The following is a 19,620-nucleotide window of genomic DNA, read 5'->3' as shown; positions in this document are numbered from 1 at the left end:
CACTTTTTTTTTTTTTCCATGCCTAAAGAGGAATAAAAACACTCAGGAAAAAAATCCCAACTAAGGCTCTCAGAATTAATTCATGAAAGACATAAAACACATAAATGTAATCTGTTACAGTATATTCATGACTTGCTGTGGTGGTGTTCAGAGGCTGAACCATTCCTAGTTTGTTCCTTTCCCTCCAGTCACACAGGACAAACTGACTGCACCAGGCTGAGCAGGGCCAGTTCTCAGACAGTTAGAACAGGGTGAATGTGGTGCACACAGTCCTGTTCATGGCAGACTTTGTTTGGGGGGGGGGGGGGGGGGGGGGGGCAGTTTTCAGCAGTTTTCTTACCTTTACTGCAGAACCTTGGTGCTCTTTCTCGTCCGCATATCCGCTGACAACAGCCACACTGAACCCGGACTGTTCCACTTTGTCCTGAAGCACAATCTCTTACTTTGCGTGAACAGCAGAACCGGAACAAACTCATCTCCATGGCAACGGAACGCGTTTAAATCCTTGGAGGTCGTTAGTGTTTGGCACGGGTGTCTGATGCTGCATTCAAGAGCCGCCGGGAAGCTCGGGAAAAAGGAAACTCCATTCTATTTGAGTCACCATTAAAGTGGATGAAGGCGAATAAAGAGGATTGAAGCGTGTTCTTTTGTTGTTGTTGTTTTTATGAAATTCTAAATTCAAGCACATAAACTAAAACATTAAAAGTCAAGTATCAGCTCTCCACAAACTGATCTTTTAAAAGCAGCTGCCATGTACTGTTCTGCACTTGTCTCCTGAACATCACACTTGAAACATCAACATCCTGTAGGCAACTGGTGTTGTCAAGTTTGAAACTGGATATCCCCAACAACAATGGATACCAGCTTAAACATGAGAAACTGAAATGAGTGTACATCTAAGACTAATCTTATTATGCATCCTTACATGCTTAAGTAGCCAAGATAGCATTACCAGTTCTTTCTCCTGGACTGTCCACAGCCTCCACAGATCAATTTACACGGTATTAGGGACGACTTTGTTTGTTTGAGTGACATCTATTGAGTGGAGAGAGACTGACAAGTAATGACATGGCATTGGCAAATAATGCAGCACAAGTGATCCTCTCATCCAAAGGATAAGATTCAGCAAAAGAAACATCCTACACTACAGAGGTGTCAAACATGTGGTCCAGGGGCCAAATCCGACCCCCCAAAGGGTCCAGTCTGACCCCCAGGATGAATCTGTCAAATCAAGGTTATTATCGTTAATGAAAACTAACGAAATGACGAAAACTAGAATTGAAAAAACATTTTTGGTAACTGAAATAAATAAAAACTATAATTAAAAGAAAAAAAACAATAACTAACTGAAACTGTATTGTGTGTTTACAAAACTAACTAAAACTTATAAAAATTACAGATAAAATTCCCTTCGTTTTTGTCTTTGTGAATGTCAGATTGATATGAAATCAATTTATTTCACTCTAGTAATTTTAGCTGGCGACACCATAGAGTACTTCACAGTTTAGAGTCGTCTTCTGGTCCCCACTCTACCTGGAAACATGGAGACTGAAGCTGGGAGAAAGCAGCAGAGTCCTGTCTGGGATTTATGTGAATACATCGACAGAGAAGAAGAGAAAAGATAAAACTAAAATTAATACTGAAACTAAACTAAAACTAAGCATTCAGAAAATAACAAAAACTAATAAAAACTAGCAAACCAGCTCTAAAAACAAATTAAAAGTAACTGAATTAGAGAAAAAAAAGTCAAAACTAAATAAAACTAAACTACAATGAAAAATCTAAAACTATTATAACCTTGCATAATACACAAACGTGTTAATGGTGGCACAAAACTAACAGGATAAAAAAATGACTTTATCACCATTGATCACCATCGAATTTAAAAATTTCGCAGTTATGTCCCATGGGGTAAAGCAGAAGGGGCCAAGTAGTCACATGTCCTAATCCACAGGTCAGACATTTATTTAGTTAGTTAGTTAGTTAGTTAGTTATTTGCAGTCAAAACTGAATAATTAAACTATAATGAAAAATCCCAAACTATTATAACCTCGTGTCAGATGCAAACATTTCACTGAAGATATTAATCATTTTAGTTCAGGTTCCACATACAGACTAATTTATTCTCCAGTGGGTCAGATCAGTCAAATATTATCATGATAACCTATAGGGGTGGTAGAAAATATGGGTTCTGCAATATATCGTGATATTTCATTTCACATTACTGTATCAGTATTAACCCTTTCATGCATACTGGTCACTCCAGCGGACAGTTCTTCTCCAGCTGTTCTCTTGTATATTCATGGGTTTTGTTGTTTTAGTTCCATTTCTGCACACAGTGGACACTTATGCACCGTCCCATACACTGACATTTATACCATTACTGTCTTTTTGCATATAATCTGCATGAAGATAGTAATAACTAGTATTAGAGTATGTTAAAATGTGAGAAAACATCCGATGAGCTGCATGAAAAATGTTTTTATTTCATAATTTTCACGCAGTATCTCATTTTCTGATGATAAGTTTTAAATACATGTTTGTTTGTTTTTTCAGAAATTAAATGCATGGTGTCCAGCTGGGTGGACATTTTTGTAACTCCATGAAAAATAAGTTCATAAAAAAATGTCAGTCACATTGTTTTTTTCATACCTATAGAGGAATAAAAACACTCAGGAAAAAAAAAAATCTCGACTATGGTTCTCATAATTCATGCATGAAAGGGTTAAAAAGTACTGTATTGATATTTTTAGGTGTTTATTCAAATGCAGAAGTGGTGGAAGTGAAGGACGAACAGAGCACAGCCATGTTTGTTTTATCAGTGCAGATGTTAACCCTTTAACACCAAACGTATCATATTTGATCCATGAGCTTTGAAGCCCTCTACATGATCAGTGTCATATTTTTTTTCTTGAAAAACCTGATGTATACAATTAGATAAATGCAATACACAGATAATCCACCAGGGGGAGGAGTTCACTCACCAGAGGCCTTTAGTGACACTACAAGACTGACATTAATGAGGAAGAACTGGGACCATTTAGAAAAGGAATTAACAATTTGTTAGACATGTTTGTGTTACATTATGTTTTTGTTTGTTCAAAAATAATATTTGAGCATTGAGACCTGATGGATCAAATGGGGCTGTTAGAAAATATCAGTTCTGCAATATATTGCGATATTTCATTTCACAGTACTGTATCGATATTAAAAAGTACTGAATCAATATTTTTAGGTATTCATTCAAATGCAGATATTGTGGAGGTTCATTTTTGTTTTTTGGTTTTCTTTATTGTTTCTATCTTATTTTTTTATTATGTAACACTGTTTTATTATATAATGGTTATTTGAAGATATCTAAAAGCACTTTATTCTGTCTGAGAGGAAGATGTTACTTGCACAAAAATCCTGTTCTGATGTTATTTCTGAACTAATGGAATCTGAACATTTGAACTGATCTGAAACTGGAATGTCTGTAAAACAGAATTTCAGTTTGAACACAGGAACAGTTTGTGATAGAACAGCAGATCCTGTTGGGATCAAATAAAAATGTGTTTAGTATTTGTGCAGATTTCTGGTGAAATTCAGTTCTTCCAGGAAATAATCATTTAAAAAAAAGAAACAAACAAAAAAATCGCCTTTTTAACACTATCATGATATACCGTGATATATTGTATTGTGACCCTAGTATTGTGGTTTGTATCGTATCGCCAGATTCTTGCGCATACACAGCCCTAATAACCTATAAATACTCACAACCTCAAAGTTTTCTCTTTGTAAACAAACATTTTCATGTCATTTTACTGTATTTACACTAAAACAAACAATCATTTCACAAAAATGCAAATAACCTGAACAAAAATGAACATTTTGAAATGTCCAAAGTGCAACTTTACCAATATTCTGCCTGTTATTAAATGTTTTGTGTGTTTGTAGATCCACTATGATCTGTACGTTATAATGAACATGTGTAAATGATAAACTGAGACAGAATATTGTTAAAATCACACTTGGTTTTCTTAAGATATTTCAGTTTGTTCATGTTATTCACATTGTTTTAAAGGATAGTTGGTAAATGTAAACATTTTAATCATATAATTTTATTTTTTTTCGCTCTAAAATATAGAGGAAAGTTTGGAGTTGACATTATTTCTATATTATTTTGTTATTATTATTTCACTGGTCCAGTTCACTGTAGATCAAATTTGGCTGAATGTGGCCCCTGAACTAAAATGAGTTTGACAGTCCTGCTCTACTATGAAGATAATGCTACTGCACTGTAAAAAGGGCCGTCTAAAAACAAGATAAAAACACTAAATCTGAGGAAAAAGGTTCAAAAAAACAAGTGACATATCTGTCCATGCAGTAAGATCATTTCATTTGACAACATTTCTTGAATTCAAATGTTAAATCTAGAAATAAGCATGTCTACAGATGTATGAACACTTAAAATAAGAAATTAACGCTTAAAACGACAAATTATTGAACATTTATAAGTGGGTTCTTCTCTGAAACTGGGTTTATTTTAGTATCTGACACTTTTCCAGCTTTTCAGACCCAATAATCAAAGGTAAATGTAGACAGGTTTACCCCCAGGATGGACCTAATGATGACCTCAGAGAAATGCAACAAAAAATGATCCTCTTGCTCTGATCCATCCCATAATTAATGAATTTATAATCAATTATTGGGTCCAAAAATAGGACCTAAATATGGACATTAAATCTCCCTAGGTGTCAGTGCATTAGATGCGTAAACATGTGTAAATGCTCTTCTACAGACTCTAAATACAGACACTGTGTTCAGTGTGTGGATCCTAGTGGTTTTTCTAATCCACATGTGGGTTTGGCATCAATCTGAGTCTCAGTCCAGGTTTGGTGTGGAACCCATCGTGTCCACTGGTGTTACATACAGAACCTGCCCAGTTAAACGCATATAAATCGCGACTGATTTTTCAACAGTGGTCATTTTTGTCAAACACTCTGCCTTGGATAATTAGTTCAATTCCCAAAATGAGAGAATAAAAAGATATTTAAAAAAATAGTAGCATATAATTTTCGTGTCCCTTTGACCGTGTTACATACAGATTTTTGTATTAAATATACCGTAAAATAATTTAAAAATGTGTTTTATCTGAAAAATAGTTTCTCATTTATCTCAGTAAGTGCTTCCAAACCTGCTTCATAACATTCGTCTACATTTGGTTTGAATTTTTTATCCAAATGTCCTGTTTTTAGGACCAGTTTCATAGAAGCACCCAAATCTAAGTTGTTGGGTTTTTTTTCAATCTTGGGTAAGAACCAAATCATTTGCAGTGTGAAGCCCAGATGTGCAGTGCAGCTCAGCAGAGGCCTTTTCCAACTATCTGTTTGGAGTCAAAAGATGACAGAACAGAAGTGAATATGAATCTAAGGTGTATTTTTCTACGTCAGACAGGTACATGCCAGATAAAATAAATAAAGTTCAGTTCAAAGCATGCTTTATACTGTGTTAAAAATCTACAAGTCAGAGGCACAAGCAGACAAACCTCACGTTATCTGTCAGCTGTTTGAAACTGCATATCTGTATTTGAGGCACACGTGGGAAAAAACCCAAAAAAAAACCATACACATCACATACTGTACCTGACAAGGTGAAGTGGTAACTCACAAGAAAATATTTACATTCTTTCACGGTTATACATTGCATAGAAACTTATAAAATTACATCCCAACACAGAAAAAGGGCTGTCAATGCAATGAAAAAATATACACTAAAAGCAAACAGATATTATTTGATGTATTAAGTTTACCTTTTATGTAAGTTTAATACAGTTTGTGGTGTAAGATTCTATTCGAATATGCAGAAACTGTGCAACATTTCATAGAAAATCCATTCAAAAATATCTACAAACTCAAACTTTCTCTTGGAGGCACTTTGGAGGTATGTGTGTGTTCATAAAAATAGTTTATGTAGGATTTGTAGCGTGGAGACGGGAGTAAGTGTAGCTTCAGGATTTGTTTTTGTTAGCTTGAAATAAAATTCCAGTCAGATGGACTGAAGGCAGCGGCGTCATCAGTTTAAAGGCTGAGTTTGGATGGGCCTTATTAGGACACAGATGAAAGCCTGTTGGTTCTTCCCTGTGGACACTCACCTCCTCCTGCTTGTGTTTCTGGGTAAAGTCAAATGTCCAAAAATGGTCTTTTTTGTTTTGCTATTGTGTGATTTATAAAATCCTGAGGTTTCACGACTGAACTGTGAGTGACTTCATTTGTGCATATCCTTCTTTTTTTTTGCAAGAATAGTGGTTTGGACTTTGTGTGTGCCCCCCTCCCCTCCCCCCCTCCCCCCTCCCCTCCCCCCTCCCCTCCCCCCTCCCCTCCCCTCCCCTCTTCCCCTCCCGTCTACATCATGGTACATTTTTTCCAAGACAATTGGCATTGAGCGTTACGTTTCTGGGAATTGAATTGTGGTCAGAATGAAACTGTGTGTAATAAAAGGAGGAACTACATGAGAAGTGAACCCAGGAAACAGCCAAACGCTGTGGATTACACCCAGAAAAAACCACATCCTCAGTTATGACCTCCGCCAAGGAGTTCTGTTTCTGCCAGGGTTTGTTTGTTTGTTTGTTTGTTGGTTGGTTGGTTGGTTAGCAACAGAACTGAAAAAGTTATGGATGGATTTTGATGAAATTTTCAGGAAATGTCCGAAATGGGACAAGTAACAAATGATTAGATTTTGGGAACGATCCGGATCACTGTCTGGATCCAGGAATTTTTAAAAGGATTCTTCATCATTGGGAGATAGGGATATTTTCAACATATGTATGTGGAACTCCACAATGAATGGTAAAAAAATACAAAACTAGAAAAGCCCCCCCCCCCCCCGATCACCACCAAAATTTAATCACTTGTTGCTTGTGCCAGCATCAAAATTTCCTCAAATTTTCATTCAAATCCGCCCATAACTTTTTGAGTTATCTTGCACACAGACAGACAGACAGACAGACAAACACTGGGGGGGGGGGCTGATCTGCCTTGGTGGAGGTCTGTGCTCTCTGAATGCTTCTAGTTGTTTATATTTTATTTATTATTATTTAACACTGTTTAATTAAATAATGGTTATTGAATCCTCCTAAAGCACTTCTTACTGTCTGAGAGGCAGATGGGAGTTACACAAAAGTAAAGTTCTGATGTTAGTTGTGAACTAATAGAATGTGAACATTTGAACTGATCTGAAACTGTCATGTCTGTAAAACTGAATTTCAGTTTGAACACAGGAACAGTTTGTGATAGAACATTAGATCCTGTTGGGATCAAATAAAAATGTGTTCTACAAGATATTGAAGATTGATCTGAATCCTCACAAAATTCTGGATCCCATCATCCAGAGCAGGAAAAACAGTGGAGTTTTGGTGGTGATGGGGGGGGCTGATCTGCCCTGGCAGAGGTCTGTGCTCTCCGAGTGCTTCTAGTCTAGTTCTCATTTTAACAGGTTTCCTTCATTATCACAAACCCAGACTCAGAGTTTGAAGGCGTAGCATGGCTATACGACGTTACACTGGAACCGCGCAGTGGCTTTTTTTTTCTGCAGAAAACACATTAAAAAATAAAAACAGCTTTCTGAACTAACAGTTTCTTTAAAGCTGGGACACCAGAACATCTTCTTGTGGTTCTGAGTCAAATGGAAAAGCTCCTCCTCCTGGCTGAATGACTCCAGTCCCTGCTTGGTCCCTTGTTTCCGTCTTTTTGAGCGTCCAGGCGGCGGCGGCGGCGGCTCGGTGTCCTTGAGTCCAGCAGAGCCCTCAGATCCTCCTGAGCCGCGGGTTTCCTGTGCAGACCCCTCAGTGGGTTTCGTACAGCAGCATCCCGCTGAACATGGTCAGAGGTTCAGAGGAGTAGGCCAGTTTACCGGTGACCAGGTCGATGCAGGCCGTGTCCCCGGCCTCCATGGGCAGGATGATGTTGAACACGGCCAGGGCTCCGGGGATGTGCTTGGCCTCCGCCATGGGCTTCTCCAGACCCTCGGGTTGGTACCCGGCCGAGTCCACGCGGGCCACGCCGGTGTTGGACTTGGACAGCACCGCCTCGATCTTCATGTTCTTGTGTCCCGTGAGGATGGCGCTGAAGAAGTACTTCCCACTGAGCGGAGCTGTGAAGTATCCTGGAGGACGGAAGACAGAAGGATGTGAGTTCACTTTGAGGAGTTCAGGGTCCACTTTTCAGAAAACACTTTTACACAGAAAACCGAAAAAAGGTCAGATGTGATCCACCTTTTTTCCACCACCGCCTTTCCAAAGAAAAAGGAGGAACAGAGGTGAGACAGGCTGGACGTTTACACAGAAGACAAAAGACGAACAGAGGTGAGACAGGCTGGACGTTTACACAGAAGAGGAAAGACGAACAGAGGTGAGACAGGCTGGACGTTTACACAGAAGACAAAAGACAAACAGAGGTGAGACAGGCTGGACGTTTACACAGAAGACAAAAGACGAACAGAGGTGAGACAGGCTGGACGTTTAAACAGAAGACAAAAGACGAACAGAGGTGAGACAGGCTGGACGTTTAAACAGAAGACAAAAGACGAACAGAGGTGAGACAGGCTGCACGTTTACACAAAAGACAAAAGACAAACAGAGGTGAGACAGGCTGGAAGTTTACACAGAAGACAAAAGACGAACAGAGGTGAGACAGGCTGGACGTTTACACAGAAGACAAAAGACAAACAGAGGTGAGACAGGCTGGACTTGTACACAGAAGACAAAAGACAAACAGAGGTGAGACAGGCTGGACTTGTACACAGAAGACAAAAGACGAACAGAGGTGAGACAGGCTGGACGTTTACACAGAAGACAAAAGACGAACAGAGGTGAGACAGGCTGGACGTTTAAACAGAAGACAAAAGACGAACAGAGGTGAGACAGGCTGCACGTTTACACAAAAGACAAAAGACAAACAGAGGTGAGACAGGCTGGACGTTTACACAGAAGACAAAAGACAAACAGAGGTGAGACAGGCTGGACTTGTACACAGAAGACAAAAGACAAACAGAGGTGAGACAGGCTGGACGTTTACACAGAAGACAAAAGACGAACAGAGGTGAGACAGGCTGGACGTTTACACAGAAGACGAAAGACGAACAGAGGTGAGACAGGCTGGACGTTTACACAGAAGACAAAAGACGAACAGAGGTGAGACAGGCTGGACGTTTACACAAAAGACAAAAGACGAACAGAGGTGAGACAGGCTGGACGTTTACACAAAAGACAAAAGACGAACAGAGGTGAGACAGGCTGGACTTTTACACAAAAGACAAAAGACAGAGGTGAGACAGGCTGGACGTTTACACAGAAGAGGAAAGACGAACAGAGGTGAGACAGGCTGGACTTGTACACAGAAGACAAAAGACAAACAGAGGTGAGACAGGCTGGACGTTTACACAGAAGACAAAAGACGAACAGAGGTGAGACAGGCTGGACGTTTACACAGAAGACAAAAGACAAACAGAGGTGAGACAGGCTGGACGTTTACACAAAAGACAAAAGACGAACAGAGGTGAGACAGGCTGGACGTTTACACAGAAGACAAAAGACGAACAGAGGTGAGACAGGCTGGACGTTTACACAGAAGACAAAAGACGAACAGAGGTGAGACAGGCTGGACTTGTACACAGAAGACAAAAGACGAACAGAGGTGAGACAGGCTGGACGTTTACACAGAAGACAAAAGACAAACAGAGGTGAGACAGGCTGGACGTTTACACAGAAGACAAAAGACAAACAGAGGTGAGACAGGCTGGACGTTTACACAGAAGACAAAAGACAAACAGAGGTGAGACAGGCTGGACGTTTACACAGAAGACAAAAGACAAACAGAGGTGAGACAGGCTGGACGTTTACACAGAAGACAAAAGACAAACAGAGGTGAGACAGGCTGGACGTTTACACAGAAGACAAAAGACGAACAAAGGTGAGACAGGCTGGACGTTTACACAGAAGACCTGTGTTCACCACCAGGGGCGGAGACAGCACAGCGGACAGTGGGATGTAAAACTTGGGTGTCAAAAATTGATTGATTGAAATCTTTATTTCGTACATGTAGACAGTGAAATCAATCAAGATTTTTTTTGCTTAATTACATTTTTTTGCTTAATTCAATTTTTTTTTTGCTTAATTTAATTTTTTTGCTTAATTCAAGGGTTTTTTTGCTTCATTCAAGATGTTTTTTTTTTTTGCTTAATTCGTTTTTTTTTTTGGCTTATTCAAGATTTTTTGCTTAACTCAAGATTTTTTTGTTGCTTAATTCATTTTTTTTTTTTTTTTGCTTATTCAAGATTTTTTTGCTTAACTCAAGATTTTTTTTTTGCCTAATTCAAGATTTTGTGCTTAATTCAATTTTTTTTGCTTATTCGAGATTTTTTTTGGTTAATTCAAGATTTTTTTGTGCTTGATTCCAGATTTTATTTTATTTAATTTTTTTGGTTAATTCATTTTTTTTTTTTTTTTTTTTTTTGCTTAATTCAAGCAAAAACAAGTTATCTTGGTCAGATTTGTTGAAATCAGATTTTCCAGATCTATTGTCTATAAATCAGTTTTTCTATCTCACTGAAAAGTTCTTCTTGAGGTGATTCTGTCTGATTTTAAGTGTGAGGAGATATTTGGACTGGAAATGAGAAAGCCACTCTTGGTCAGATTTAGACTGTTGCAGTGTAAACTGAGTAAAATCCCATTTGGATCCCAGACTGACAGGGAACTCCACAGACCAAATAAAACATGGCCTATCTGTTGTAGCTCATTCAAAAGTTGCTTAAAAACAGCACTAAATGGAAGTGTCAGCTCCCCTACATATTAAAAACACAGTGTTTAGTCAGAGTTCCAGAGCTTTTAAAACTCCTCCAGACAAAGTTAGAATGAAAGTCAATTGACTTATATATGAAATGACATTTATGTTTCAGATTTACAACAGCAACAACTCATTCTTGAAAGAATGTTCCTGTTGCACAACGAATTCCACAGATCTTATTCCCATAGGGTTGGACTTTTTTATTGGTAGCAGGTAGTTAAAATGAGGGGGGCCTCTGTGGTTTATGGGGTTAAGACCCCGACCATGAAAACTACGTCCCGTGTCATTTGCTTCATGTCATCGTCCATTTTTCTCCACAGTTTCGTGTCCCCTCTCCACTGATGCTATCAAAATAAAAATGTAAATACCTCCATACATTTATGGACACAATTAACGACTGCTCCATTGTTTACAGGTGCAGTATGTGTTTGAGCACAACAAACATTTTATATTTATTCTATTTATGGTTGTTGAAACAGATATGCAGTGGTAATACGTATGTGAGCTGTAAAATTCATGTATTGGAATGACCTGGATTTGACCTGGAATGAATGACCTGGTTTGGGATCTGTCCCAACCCCCACCCCCCCACCCCCCCAAATCACCACCAAAATTGAGTCATTTGTTCCTTGTACCAGAATCAACATTTCCTGAAATTTTCATCCAAATCCGTCCATAACTTTTTGAGTTATCTTGCACACGGACAGACAGACAGACAGACAGACAAACCAATGCCAGCAAAAACATAACCTCCTTGGCGGAGGTAATTAAGCAAAAAAATCTTGAATAAGCAAAAAAATTGAATTAACCCTCCGGTATCCTGTCCACTAAGGCCCTCACTAAACACCAAGTGTGCCTTTTTCACACACTTGTGGAATAATGTCAAAAAAATTTTCATACAGTTTGTTTTTAATTCTTTTACACTTTTTTTCTATTTCATCAACTTGAGCCATAAATAAAAATACCAAACACTCAATAACTGTCACATTTTTTAACCCTTTAAATGCTGTGTTTGTAATGTAAACAAACCTTTTTTTTTTGGATGCAAAAAACAAACAAAAAAATTTTTTCAGTATACTACATAAAAAGTGGATCACATATTATTAGATTTTTTCATCCTGGCATATGTCAATGATTAACTCAAACATCGGTTAATTTGCATTATTATTTTTGGCGCTAGGTCAAATGTTCAAAAATACTAGCATCTGTCACCAAGTGTGCGTAAAATGCACACCTATAAATCCAACTATTAAATATTATATATTGATTTATTTTTCTGCTCTAATTTGATTTTATTTTTGTAAATCCAGCTCAGTCCTAATCATACAGATCAAATGTTAGAAATAGTGCGTTTTATGCACACTTGGCAGACAGATGCTAGTCTGGTCATTTTCTTTTGTTTACAATGTGCACAGTTTAGTTGGTGGACAGAATTTTAAAGGTCATGCACAAATGAACAACTTTTGAATTCTAACCTGATTTAAATTGTGAAAAATAATATGAAGTTTTTTAACACGAAGTGCAAAGTGTGCCTAAAAGGCGCACCTGGATACCAGAGGGTTAAGTAAAAACAATCTTGTTATTGTTTCCCCCTCTCTCTTTCTCTCCTTCATTCACACTCCTTCTTTCCCTTTTTTCCTGTCACCCCTAATCAGTCTATACTGTTTAGTTGCTCTGTACATTTATGATCTTTTTCACTGTAATATAATGTTGTCATTGTTGTTGTTTGTCATTACACTGTTGCTGTTGTTGTTTTTGGTTTGTTTATTTGAGTTTCCCTTTGTTTATGTGTTGTTGTTGTTTTTCTGTCCACAATGTCTTGTTAACTATCACTAATAAAAAAAAGAAAAGGAATTACCAATTTGTTAGACATGTTTGTGTTCTATTATGTTTTTGTTTGTTCAAAAATAATAATATTTGAGCACTGAGACCTGATGGATCAAATATGATATGATGATTATTGGGACTGAACTCAAACACTGTTCTGATGTTAGTTGTGAACTCATAGAATCTGAACATTTGAACAGGATCTGAAACTGTCATGTTTGTAAAACAGAATTTCAGTTTGAACACAGAAACATTTTGTGATAGAACGTTAGATCCTGTTCTGATCCAATAAAAATGTGTTTAGAATTGCATGTTAAAACTTTATGTGTCCAAATGCTGCACTATAAGTTTTTCCAGGAAATAATCTTAAAAAAAAAAAAAAGGAAAAAAAAAAAAACTGGCCTTTTTAACAGTATCATGATATATTGTAATAAGTTGTATCGTGATCCTAGTATTGTGATTTGTATCGTATCACCAGACCCCTAGTATCAAATATGATACAAAATTGAAACTCATACATGGAAACTGAATTTGAAAAAACAACAACAACAACAACAATTGGGTTGTTCAGAAGGACCGATAAAGGCTCCAGTTTCAAAGAACTGGAATTTTCTGTCAGTGATTTCATGGTTCAGACTTTACAGGGTGAACAAACAAACTCTGATTAGTTCGATTAGGGGTCACTGTCTGCAAATAAATGTTATTCTGGTAAAAGTAAGAGCACCTCCTGTCCTAGCACTTTCAAACATTCCATTTTAAATGTATTATTATGTTTATTCTGTTGTTTTACTTGGTATTTTTATTTCACTGTTTTAACTGTACAGCTGTTTTTATGTCTTCTTAATCTATTCTGGTATTTTAGTCTTTCATTTAGCTTTTTTAATCTTCTGTTCAACACTGTTTTAAACTGTACAGCTGCTTTATGTCTTTAATCTATTCTTGTATTTTATTTTATTTTATTTTTTATTATTTATTTTTTTAAATTTTGGTTTTCCCCTGTAAGTCGCTTTGGAAAAAAGCGTCTGTCAAATGCATAAATGTAAACGTAAATGCAGCAGAGAAGCACTCATGGAACTCACCTGTTCTGGGGTTGTAGACGTTATTTTCATTCACAAAGACCTCATTAAACATGATTGTTCCTGCTCCTCTCATTGGTCGGGTCAGTGCGGCGGAGAAAGAAAGGCGTGGCACGTGTGCGTCTGAGCCTGCAGGACCTAAAAACGGAAGAAACACACTTTTATTGTTTAGTGAAAGGAAAAACAGATCCAGTAAAGAGCGCTTCATCCATGTTGATCTGTACTATTATTTACTTTTATTTTTATTCTTTCCATTTCTTATTTTCACTTTTATGTCTCTTATTCTCTAAATCAGAATCATTTATTCACTTTATTCAGTAATTCAGTAGAAATAACTATTGTACAAATTGGTATTGGCTGTTGCAAATATTCTGTTTTTGTTTGTTTTTCCTCGGTTAATCTTGCCATCTCTGAAATTCTACTACTAAGGGAACTAATTTACTCAATTACACAAGTCCTCTACTAAAGTGTGGACTCTAGATTAGAAGTTTGCTCGATTTGTGTTTTTCATTGTGATTTCCCGGTTGCGATCACTACCGAACACTCTACCTGCCAACGAAAGGACTTCCTCCTTCCTCAAAATGGACATTTTCATGAAAGAACTTGAGAACGGTATTTTCACAGGTGAACCCGATCCAAAAGCAGCGAGGAAACAAGTTCAGCTGATGAAAGACTTGTTCGAGAAATATGCAAAGAAGAAGCTGATTCACTCTGGTCCAGGAGCGTCGCCCCCTACAGAACAACAATGGTACTCGATTAAGGAGTACCACCGAGGAAAGGTCCTGCACTATCGGACTAACCCCACATGGACGATTAAAGGTGGGGTCACCGATGTTCAGAAGCTACGACCAAGTGAAGAAATGGAATGGTTTGCTGAAAAACTACACCGGCTAAAATTTCCTTAGAGGTCAAATGAGTGGACACTTCTGTCAAAAAAACAGTTGTCCTAAAGTCCTAGAAGTGTGTGTAAATAATGACACAGACTACTGATATTCTCTGACAGTGGAAGCTCTATTTTCATAAATATTGGATTTGGAATAGCACGTGTATGTGAAAACTTTTGCTGGTGGACGGACGTGACATTACCCATGATGCCCTGGTCAGTACCAGTACTTTATTAGGAATAAACTTCTAGACTTCCTATTGCTAATTGTGCTCTTCTTCATAAATGTTGGTATTGTGGATCTAAAACAATCCCAGCTGACACAAAAACACTAAATGTGTCAGTGGACGGATGTGACATGGTTGTTGTGGATCCCATCATACTGATGCTCTGCAGCCATGTCAGCGTTTACACTAATGATCCCTGTGCAAAAACTAGGAGCACTATTATTTATTGGATAGTTTAGCATCAGACTAAAGAGGAAAGAACAATATAGAATTGTTCTTTCTGTACAAAAATGCTTCTTATTGTAAAACTGTTGATGTAAACAGTGCTGTGTGCCATTCTTCATGTATGTATTGGTGGAACAGAAGCAGGATGGATCAGCACCATAATCCAGATTGAACCTGTACAAATAAAACATGTGATATGGAGGAGAGAATCTGGGAAGAAAAACTGGGGAATCCAAAAGAAGAGAAGATTTGTTTTTCAGCTCAATTCAGTTCAAATAGAACTTGTCCATTTGTGACATGAAAATATAGCATTAATTGTGCTGAAATGGTTCATTTTGGAGCTGAAAACATAGTTCATATGAGCATCAACATGTTGAACAGAACTGAAATCCTGTCCATTTGAACAACTGTCATTTACCAACACAAAGTTCCTTTGGATTCACTGAGACTGATTTAATATGAACACAGACACACAGAAGAGCTGTGAACACATTTTAGCTGATACAGGATGGCACACTCTATCATGACGACATACGAAAGCAAACGGTGCTAATTCTGAAGAAGAACACATACCCTGTTCACCTCTGAGGCCTGAAAAGAAGAAGAAAAAAGACTGTTAGTGTTTCATCCAAACATGTGCTGTTTATTTCACTGTACAGACAGTAGATGTGAAGTTCTGCTAATCAGACAGTGTAATAATAGTGTCATTAAAGTCCTCCGTCACAGAGTTTATTTTTTTACCTGGGGGTCCGACCGCTCCCTGCTCGCCCCTCCTGCCCTGAGGCCCGACCCTCCCCTGGGGTCCAACGGGACCCTGGGCCCCACGCTCACCTCTCTCTCCACGAGGGCCCGGTAGACCAGGTGGACCTGGACCAGAGGAATGTTTGGTGAGACAGAGCAACAGGAGAACACTGACAGTGGCTGTTTGTGCGCTAATGAAGACACTGCTGCAGCTTCAGAACATCCGCTAATGAAGACACTGCTGCAGCTTCAGAACATCCGCTAATGAAGACACTGCTGCAGCTTCAGAACATCCGCTAATGAAGACACTGCTGCAGCTTCAGAACATCCACCATGCAGCTCTGGGTCCATTAACCCTCATGTTTGTATATGTTTGTTTTTTGAATGTGTTGGTTTTTCTAGGGCTGTGTGATTGTTGTTGATGGGATGTTCATTTTTATGAACTCTAACAGACTGGAGCACCGTGTCCAAGACAGATTTCCCCCCGGGGACAATAAGCATTAGTTCCTCACTAACTTGGGGTTAGGGTTACATTTGAGCGATGGTTGAACTGATGTAGTTTAGGTTGTGTTTGAACCACATGGTACACAGAAAGTCTGAGGTGCTGCCTTTCAAATCAACTCTAATGGATGGATTATTGACTTTAGCTCATGGTTCAGTGACTGTGGTGGATGGTAAACCTATGTGTATTTAGTCTGGAAAACCAACATGTTTAACATGCTAACATGCTAACATGCTAACTGCCTGCTCAACATTCTCTCGCGTCACAGTTTTGATTTTTTTAACTGCGGTCCTGTTGATGCACCTTATACTCAATAAATGCACATATAGGACACTGTTCACCTCTGACAGGTTTGCACATTTAACTGTAACAGCTGACAGTACCAGCTGATGCCACACGGTGGTGCGCCCCTTTGGTTTTGTCGCTTGGTACGACAGGTATTACTCCTGTCTCTCTCTTTTCTTGACCCTTTTGACTTCTGTGAAGTGGACAGCAGGGAGAGCAACGAGACATGTGCGTTTTGTTGTTTTAATCTGAACGGTTTAGTATACATCCTGAGACCTGGACATATTTAAATAAATGCACCGTGTGGAAATCCCTGCACTTCATCTCCTGCTTTTCCAGTTTTATTTCTGTTGGAGTTATGCATCCGGGGCTAACCTTCTCTCCTGCTCCACATTACAACCACTGCACATTTGTCTAATAGATACTTACTTAGTAACAGTAGTTTCTATTTTATGCTCATTCTCCTCTCCATGTTACTCGTAAATGACACTTTGTCTTGTTTGTTTTTAATTTCCCAGTTAAATTATTCTACTTTTTAAAGCCTATTTTTTATACATCTTAAATTCTGTTGGCATTCAGTGTGGACGGCAAAGGAAGATTTTCATTGGACAGGGAAACCTGTTTCTTTACTGTGCACATGACAATAAAAGGGTTTTAAATCTCTGAATGGTAAAACACAGGATGTGTCTTTTACCGTCTAAACCAGGGCTGTCAAAGTCATGTTAGTTCACCTTCTTTATCAATGAATAATTATTATAATAATAATAATTATTATTATTATGATAACCGTGTTCGATTACCGCACTTTGAAAATCACGGTGATACTGCTCATTTCCTGGACAAGCAGCGGCACTCCAGGCATGCATGTGCAGTTTGCATTGTTTGGCCTCTGACAACATGGTGGAAGGAACCTGCACGGACAGAGCCCCAGTTTGGGGAGAATGGGCTCCCACAAGGACCTGGGTCCGTCCAAGCAAGTGCATGGACCTCATCCATACAAGCGCGGACCCAGTTTGTTCGAGCGTACAGACCGGGTCCGTGCTACTGTTAACCCTTCCCTGACCCCCACTGATTCAGATCCTCACCCACAGAGAAACTGTGTCAGTACTGAGGACAAACTCATGTCAGTTCAAATGAGCCCAAATGAGTGAACTTCAGCTGTACAAAGACACATGATGTGTGGAAACACCGAAGGACCGGAGGCTTTATGAACTGAAGGACATTCAACAGGAAATCCACTGACTGACCTCCAGAGGAACTGGACCAGAGGACACTGTTGTGGCTGGTCTGTCACTGACCAGGAGTGAACCACTGACCAGTCTGGATCAGACCACCACTGACCAGTTCAAGATTTTTTGCTAAATTTAAGATTTTTTTTTGCTAATTCAAAATTTTTTTTGGCTTAATTCAAGATTTCTTTACTTAATTGAAGATTTTTTTTTTTGCTTAATTCAAGATTTTTTTTTGGCTTAATTTTGGCTGATTTTTTTTTTTAATTAATTGAAGATTTTTTTTGCACTAAAACAAAGAAAAAAAATTGAAGTTGTTAATTCAAGATTTTTTTTGCTGAACTCAAGATTTTTTGCTGAATTCAAGATTTTTTTTACTTAAATATTTTTTGCTTAATTCAACATTTGTTTCTTTAATTCAAGCTAAATTATTATTTTTTGCTTAATTCAGTTCAAGACTTTGGAATTTTTGCACTTTGCAAAAACATCTCACGAGCCAGATTGGAACCTTTGGCGGGCCACATGTTTGAGACCCCTGATCTATGATCTATTTTTTCCTCCCTCTCCTTATCATCCTTCGACAGAGCGCTATCTGTGGGAAGTCCGATCCCATGCCCTCTTCCACATTCTGTCCAACTCACCAGTGAAGTCCTGTTCGGTGAAGCTGTAGAACTCATTGGCCAAGTCCAACAGTGAAGAGTTGAGCCTGTGTATTCTGGAGTGGACGTTCTCCAGCTGGACGTGCTGGATGTCGTCAAGAACGTCTCCTTGGGACCTCAGGGTGACGTTGAGTCCATTAACGCAGGTCCACAGCCCGGACACATGTCGGTTCAGGCCCTCCTTGATGCGCTCCAGGCTGTCGGACACCGTGTCCAAGCGTCCACACACTCCCTCCAGCTTGGACAGTCTTTGGTCCAGGCCGCTGCTGGACCGTCGACACTCCCCCACTTCCGTCACATAGTTCCTGTTCAGTATTTGGATTTCTTCACCCAGGCTCCCGAAACGAATCTTGGAGTCATCTACGTGCTCCGTCAGCTCCTTCTGCAGCTTGTCCACCTTTTGGAGAGTGTAGAATGTTGTAAATGTGTGTATTCTGGATGAGGTTCATTCAGCAAAAGCCTACAATAAATATACGATTTTCCATCTTTGTTCTGATTTATTATTCTATGGTATCTTATTCATACAACACTATGTAAGCTTATTATCAAAGCCATGTCTGTCAGAAAGACTCAAATATTTGGAATATACTCAAATGTTTTCATAACTAGAAAAATATTATGTAAAAAAGCTGTAGCCAATGTTACCGGGAAACATGTTTGATTGACATAATGTTTTTAGAGTCAATAAGGCACATGTATATTTCAATAGGTTCTACACATAACTCATTATTGCTATCGTTATCATCTGAAAGGAAAACCAGTCTCCTCTGAATGCTTTGACTTTCCACTGCTACAGATTACACTGGTTCCCATCGTGTGTCTGGGGGTCCTGAGGAGTGGGAACAAATAAACCAGAAGGGTCAGGATTTTAAAAAATGCAGTGTTTGCATGATGACACTTTGGACTGGGATCAGAGTGTCGCTGCATCATCAGCATTTGTGGCAGTTTTCCACTTTTATTATTGATGCATGTGAAAAGAAAATGGAAAAATCATCAAAAACGTACCAGGATCAAATAAGATTCGTTTATAAGCCTTTGACTACAGACAGATGCTTGATGTTAGCGTTCACCCTGTTCCAAACTAACAACAGCGTCACCCCTTTTAAAACCCACACTGTTAACACACAGCTGAATTAGCCTGGAAGT

General features: G+C 38.7%; 1 protein-coding gene across 1 annotated transcript in view; it reads right to left on the bottom strand.

Moving 5' to 3' along the window:
• Positions 1-6,979: 6,979 nt before the first annotated feature.
• The window catches only part of emilin1a (elastin microfibril interfacer 1a), a 94,529-nt gene continuing 81,888 nt past the window's right edge, over positions 6,980-19,620 (bottom strand). The window contains exons 8-12 of the mRNA XM_030128055.1: positions 18,457-18,871; positions 15,800-15,925; positions 15,632-15,649; positions 13,727-13,861; positions 6,980-8,142 (exon numbers count right to left, since the gene is read on the bottom strand). Of these exons, the coding sequence (XP_029983915.1) occupies positions 7,823-8,142; positions 13,727-13,861; positions 15,632-15,649; positions 15,800-15,925; positions 18,457-18,871 (1,014 nt within the window). The 3' untranslated portion in view covers positions 6,980-7,822. The remainder of the gene's footprint in view (positions 8,143-13,726; positions 13,862-15,631; positions 15,650-15,799; positions 15,926-18,456; positions 18,872-19,620) is intronic.

Source organism: Sphaeramia orbicularis, chromosome 24, assembly GCF_902148855.1.
Source record: "Sphaeramia orbicularis chromosome 24, fSphaOr1.1, whole genome shotgun sequence".
Classification (NCBI taxonomy): Eukaryota; Metazoa; Chordata; class Actinopteri; order Kurtiformes; family Apogonidae; genus Sphaeramia; species Sphaeramia orbicularis.
Note: the sequence above shows the minus strand (reverse complement) of the source record. Positions and strands in the feature narration are given on the sequence as shown.